Raw genomic sequence first — 6817 nt, 5'->3', positions numbered from 1 at the left:
TATGTACATACACATAAACACACATATAATTTACTTACAAATGTATTTTTCGATATTCTTTTTACAGTTGTATTTATTGACAATGTGGTAAACATATTTCAACATGCACAAGTATGTTTTGACATGTTAATTATCAATTTTATATTTTCCTTTTGAATAATACGCCTGAAAGAAGTTCGACCTCAAGAGATACATGAAAGAGCTGCTGAAATCTGATTTGCGTCTTAATTACCTGAAATGTTTTTGTTGTTAATTGATTAAGTTGCCGATGGGCATGTATAACCAATAACAAATCAATATAGTAAATCACATGAAAAGAAATCTTGTCGACATACAAGAGTAGGCATCGCACGCAAATATAGGCGTGTCTTTTTGTATGTGTGAATACACGCGCGCACACACACACGCTAACATACACACACATGTGCACACATATTGACGCATGCAGAGATGTATCTATGACTCTATATATTTGGATATAATTCTTAGTACTTGGTTGTGACCAACGACGATAGTGATGTCGAAACGTCTTGTATTACATTTTGGTAAGCTCACTTCTATCATTATAGCTAATATTGTTGTTATTATCAGTGTTATTATTGTTGTAAATGTTACTGTTAATTATATTGCTTCTGATGTTGTCTTCGCTACATTTTGCTTTGATCTGCCCTGATCCAGCAGGGCTATGGTAAAAGATGTTCAAGTCCTGATCAGTCCATCGTATTTTGATCAAAAACATTATCGAACGTAGCCTTTCTTTTCTCACAATGCAAAGTAAGATTGAAGGGGGATTTGGTTAGTATGTTTAGCAAGACTTTGTGGCTTTTGTTGTTATTGTTTTTTTTTTTTTTGGCTGTCATATAACGCCAGATCAACCGTCACAAATGGAACAATAATCAAATATGTTCCGTCTCTGACTTCTCAACTAAATAATAGAGTATATTCATTTTGTATATAAGATAGATTAGGTGTAAACTGAAGGAGATTTGGCTGCTATCTTTAGAGACTACAGCGGTGAGTTTCGTGTGCTGTGATGGCTGTAAGTTGATGATGATATCTATCCCAAGGTCAACGCTGGAAAATCTCTATAAGAAATTAAACCAGTATTTATAGTGAGTAGTGTTTAACGCCACCTAAATACGGATGCTTCTTAGGAACCGACGATACTGCAATGTGTAACCCAAGGAGAACACCTCCTCCTAAAGGTGACGTTAAACACTACTTGTCAGTATGAATATTGCTTTCATTTCTTATAGAGATTTTCTTGACTAGCAAGTTTGCTTGTTGCAGGGACTGAGTCAATTATTTTTATTGCAAGCTGCAGTAACCTACTGCTATATCTATGGATGACCATAAGAAGGTCGAAACCGTACGGTCTGATGGTCTCTTGGCTAAAATAGTAGGATGTTCTCTCCCTGTTTGCAATATATATTGAGTGCAGAGTGCATTGCATAACCAGCTGGAGGAGGGCTCCTTTTAGGGGTTAAAATTGCAGTATCGTCGATTCCTAGGGAACAGCCGTGATTAGGTGGCGCTAAACATTTTTACTGAATATTTTGGGATGTTTCCAATTGTACTTTATTAATTGAGGAGCTGTCGCTCCACCCCGCCTCAACCCCCACCTAAGAAAATTGTCAAAACTATATATATAAATTATTAACGAAGACACAAGCAAATAACTGGTTCAAAGTGAAACAATATCTATAAATAATAAACAACATAGAACAGCATAGAACACGTTTCACCACCACCGCCACAACGCCAATAGTACATAACCACGTACCTGGCGAACACTAACGAATCTCCATTATTCACAAATGTCATTTAGAGTCTGAAATCTCTACGTAGGCGCCGGCGTGGCTGTGTAGTAAGAAGTTAGCTCCCCAATCACACGGTGCTGGGTTCAGTCCTTCTGTGTGGCACCTTGAGCAAATGTCTTTTAGTATAAGCCTCCGGCCTACCAAAGCCTTCTGAGTGCATTTGCTAGTTGCAAACTGAGAGAAGCAACGTCGGGCAATATGTATGTATGTATGTATCTATGTGTGTATGTCATTATTCTGTTTATTCCAAGAGTTCTCGCTAATAGAGAAAGAACCGGTTTCTAACCTAGATCCAAGGTTCCTTCATTGGAATTTCAGCATTAACAACAGAGTATGTATGTATATATGTGAAGATTTGTATGTTTTATGTATGTATTCTCATGCATATAGTTGTATATCTAGACAAGTATGTGTGTTTGTGTTTTTTGTGTATATCTGAGAAATATGAAAAAATATCCATAGAAATTGGTCTTCCTTAGTGAAAGCGTTTGACCCTCTCCCTATCGCTTGACAACTAGTGTTAGTGTGTTTATGTCCCCGTAAATCAGCGGTTCGGCAAATGATACCGATAGAATAAGTAACTGGCTTAAACAAACAAAAATAAATAAATAGTGGGATAGATTCGTTCGACTAAAATTCTTGAAGGCGGTGCTCCAGCTTGTCCGCAGTCTAATGAATGAAACAAATAAACGAGAAAAGAGAAAAGAAAAGGTATAGAATTTTTTTTAGTACAAGAACTAAGCGTTTCAAGCCCAAGATGGGCGTAACTTGTTACAATCCACAACGGAGATGAACCAGAGGAGGTGTAACGTTCCTGTGTTCTGTCAAGAAAACGGATACTCTTTTTGCTCTAAGTAAAAATGGCTTGGGGATGGCGCAGGTAAATTATGTTAAGTCAAACCACCTCGCACGACATGTTTCTGTGATGGTTTGTTCAGAATATTTTTAAGTGTTGTATCAGAAACAGCAGATGTGAGTAACATTCTTATGTGTATCATAATAATAGTTTTTTGAGTGTCAGTAACTGATGATATATTGTTGCTATAAAGGAGGCTTCTGCTTTCTGATGCTATTGTTGCAATGTTATCCATGTGAGGTTACCATGAGCGATTATCAGAAAATAGGCAGGCCAGCAATTGCAGTAACTTTGAGGACTGTTTTTGAAATGGTTTGTTGTAAGTACACCAGGTTGTTTTTGGTGTCGTGGCCACTTTGGACTCATCTTGGTTCTTAGAAAAAGTAGTGTTCTATTGGTAATGTAGTGAAGGCACGAGGCTCAGTGGTTAGGTTGTTCGGCTGATGATCATAAAATCGTAAGTTCGATAACCATCGGAGTGTCGTGACTGTGTCCTTGAGCAAGACACTTTATTTCACATTGCTGGCAAAAATGAGTTGTACCTGTAATTACAAAGGGGCCAACTTTGTCATATTCTGTTTGACGCTGAATCTACCTGAAAACTGCTTTAAGTGTACGCATGTCTGTGGAATGCTCAGCCACTTGCATGTTAATTTCATGAGCAGGCTGTTTCGTTTATCGGGTCATCTAAAGCCTCGTCGTCGTAACCGACGGAATACCAGTTTTTAGTAAAACTGTTGGTGGTGTAATTGTCTGGTAGCTCCTATAGAGCAGATATGGCTATTCAGTTACAAAGTTCGGTTCACAAATACGTTGTCCCTGGTTCAATCCAGCTGTCTGACATCTTGGACAAGAGAATTCTACAATTACTTCGAGTCAACCAAACACTCATAAATGAAATTTGGTAGACGAAAATTGCATGCAAAATGTCAGGAGATTCATTCTTATTCATAGAGGGGTGGCTTAACTGGACTCACTTTATTCGTATTAAGGCCTTTATCAGATTGTGCCCAGTTGCAAGCATTCAAGGCAGGTCTGCAATCTGAAGAAAACAGCCCTTCTTCCATCCAGTAATCTCAGACACCATTAAAAACGCATAGGTGCTGTCTTTTCTCCTCTGACTAGCACTAAAAATTTAAAAATAAAAACGGTACCGTACTTTTATTATTATTATTATTTTTTTTTTTTTCTAATTCCAACATTATGTCTGTCCGTGATATATCTTGGACAAGATATGTAAACCATATGCAAAAAAATATTTACCATACTTTTACCCTTTGTATTAAAAAAGCGCGTGTGCGCGCGCTTGTGTGTGTTTAACATTTATAAATATATATTATCAACGTATAATTTTTTATTTTAGAGAAATTATTATAGGAAAATCGTTTGTTCCAAATATTGTGACGATATCGAGAAATTTTGGGGAAAATATTTTGCTCCTGAAACATCTTTGGTTTCAGGACAAAAGGGGTTCTTCCATCAGGATAATGGTCTGCCACATACAGCGAGGATGACATTCCAAAAGCTGGAGTAGTTGCAATGGGAACCGATGCCTCTACCCACCATGTTCGCCGGACATTGCCCCATCTGATTATCATTTATTCCGCGGACTTCAAAATCACTTGGAAGAAGAAAATATAAATTCTGTAGATGAGGTCAGAACAGTACTGGAGGAGTATTTTTCGTGACGGGCAAGTGAATTTAGGACGAGTTTCCTTGCAAGTCTACCAGATAGATGGAAGAGTATTGCAGAAAGTAAAGGAGAATATATTTTAGATGAAAAAAAAAAATACATAGTTTATCTTAATTTTGAAAAATAAAAGAAGTATTAAAAAACCGCATTATATTTGGGATGACCCAATACAATTTTGACTACTTATATACACACATTCTTTTAATGTCAATGATTCACTAGTTAATCTACATTACATTATTTTCTACAATAGATGCTCAACTTAATTTCACTAATGTTGTATATGCATACCTATATATGTGTATTTCAATGTCATACATATATGCATATTTATACATGGGTACATGATTTTATAAACAGGTTTCATACATTTTCTAAAGGTCTCACGGCATAGCTGACCTAGTTAATATTAAAACTGTGCATTTGTAACATACCTGACACATTCGGTGCGAACGCTACAAATATACATAATTCATATTGACTGAGAAATTCTTGAAGTATGAGGCACTAATATATCTTGGCCTTCTGAATTTTCAATCTGTTATTTTAAAATAATTTCTCTCTTTTTTTTTTTTACGTTGTTTCTGGGGAGAGTCATGTTGTTGTTGGCACTCCGTCGCTTACGACGTTGAGGGTTCCAGTTGATCCGACCAACGGAACAGCCTGCTTGTGAAATTAGCGTGCAAGTGGCTGAGTATTCCACAGACACGTGTAACCTTAACGTAGTTCTCGGGGATATTCAGCGTGACACAGTGTGACAAGGCTGACCCTTTGAATTACAGGCACAACAAAAACAGGAAGTAAGAGTGAGAGAAAGTTGTGGTGAAAGAGTACATCAGGGTTCGCCACCATCCCCTGCCAGAGCCTCGTGGAGCTTTAGGTGATTTCGCTCAATAAACACTCACAACGCCTGGTCTGCGAATTGAAACCGCGATCCTATAACCGCGAGTCCGCTGCCCTAGCCACTGGGCCATTGCGCCTCCACACACATGAGAAGAACAAGAGTGTCGTCAGAGGTGAGAATTTGGAAATGACACGTTTCATTTTCAGTGACATGATGTTAACACGTTTATGAATATCCTTGGTCTCTCTCTGTGTCTCTCTCTCTCTCTCTCTGAGATTCTAATGATTGTCTGAATAAAGGAAGCTTTGATTACAGTCAAGTAATCTTTCAAGTGTTGGCGCTTTGATTAAAAGCTCCACAATCTCTTATTTGTATTCTACATATGCTGCACTAGAAAAACACTTGCTATTCAGAAAATGAAATGCTGTCTGCAGGGGGTACATCGGTGCCATTGCTCTCTCTGTCTCTCTTAATCTGGATATCTCCAGCTACTCTCCTCAATTAGATTTGTCGTCTACAATTTCTAATATTCACAGATATTCTTCGCCATCACACTCCTCTCACTGATGCTGCTACTGCAAAAACTATACTGGAGAAGCAATTGGCAGGGTCGTCTGAGCATATCGAACAAAATGCCTTGAGGCTTTTATTCTGCTCGTTGAGTTCCGAGTTCAAATCTTGCTTGCTTCATCTTTACCTTTTAATCCTTCTGGGGTTGATAAATAATTTACCTGCATAGTCTGGTAAACAGTGGAGACGCAATGGCCCAGTGGTTAGGGCAGTGGACTCGCGGTCATAGGATCGAGGTTTCGATTCCCAGACCGGGCGTTGTGAACTGGCTGTGTATATATGTATATATATGTGTGTGTGTGTGCGTGTGTGGAGGCGCAATAGCCCAGTAATTAGGACAGCGGACTCGCGATCATAGGTTCGCAGTTTCGATTCCCAGACTGGGCGTTGTGAGTGTTTATTGAGCGAAAACACCTAAGGCCCCACGAGGCTTTGGCAGGGGTAGTGGCGAACTCTGCTGTAATCATTCACCAAAACTTTCTCCTACTCTTTCTTCCTGTTTCTGTTGTGCCTCTATTTCAAGGGGCCAGCCTTGTCAAATTCTGTATCACGCTGAATCTCCCCGAGAACTACTTTAAGGGTACATGTGTCTGTTGAGTTCTCAGCCACTTGCACGTTAATTTCATGAGCAGGCAGTTCCGTTGATCGGATCAACTGGAACCCTGGTCGTCGTAACCGACGGAGTGCCACAATATATATATATATATATATATATATATATATATATATATGTATGGATTTTTCGATTTTGCACTTATTCTTGCATGTCATAACATCAGTTCTCACCTTTCAGTTTTCACAGTTAATGCTTTGACATGTAAATTATCTGTTACTCCTGAATGATCCAATTCATGTATGACATTATGATATATAGAAAAGAGCGACTGAAATCTGAGTTGCGTTTATTTTACACAACTGCACTTTTATTTTATTGATTAAGTGACCGATGGTAATAATAAAATATCAGTTTTAAAAATAAAGAAGCTTCACACACGCTAACACCTGGATATGCGTGTGGGTGTATGTATATATAT

The 6817-nt window shown here is 38.3% G+C and overlaps 1 protein-coding gene across 2 annotated transcripts in view; it reads left to right on the top strand.

Annotated features, from left to right (window-relative positions):
* The first annotated feature begins 456 nt into the window (after positions 1–456).
* LOC106882156 (uncharacterized) overlaps positions 457–6817 on the top strand; it is an 18521-nt gene continuing 12160 nt past the window's right edge. For both annotated transcript variants that reach the window (XM_052974040.1, XM_014932729.2), the window contains exon 1: positions 457–545. In XM_052974040.1, coding sequence (XP_052830000.1) covers positions 518–545 — 28 coding nt within the window. In that variant the 5' untranslated portion in view covers positions 457–517. The remainder of the gene's footprint in view (positions 546–6817) is intronic.

This window comes from Octopus bimaculoides, chromosome 17 (assembly GCF_001194135.2).
Source record: "Octopus bimaculoides isolate UCB-OBI-ISO-001 chromosome 17, ASM119413v2, whole genome shotgun sequence".
NCBI classification, from domain to species: Eukaryota; Metazoa; Mollusca; class Cephalopoda; order Octopoda; family Octopodidae; genus Octopus; species Octopus bimaculoides.
Note: the sequence above shows the minus strand (reverse complement) of the source record. Positions and strands in the feature narration are given on the sequence as shown.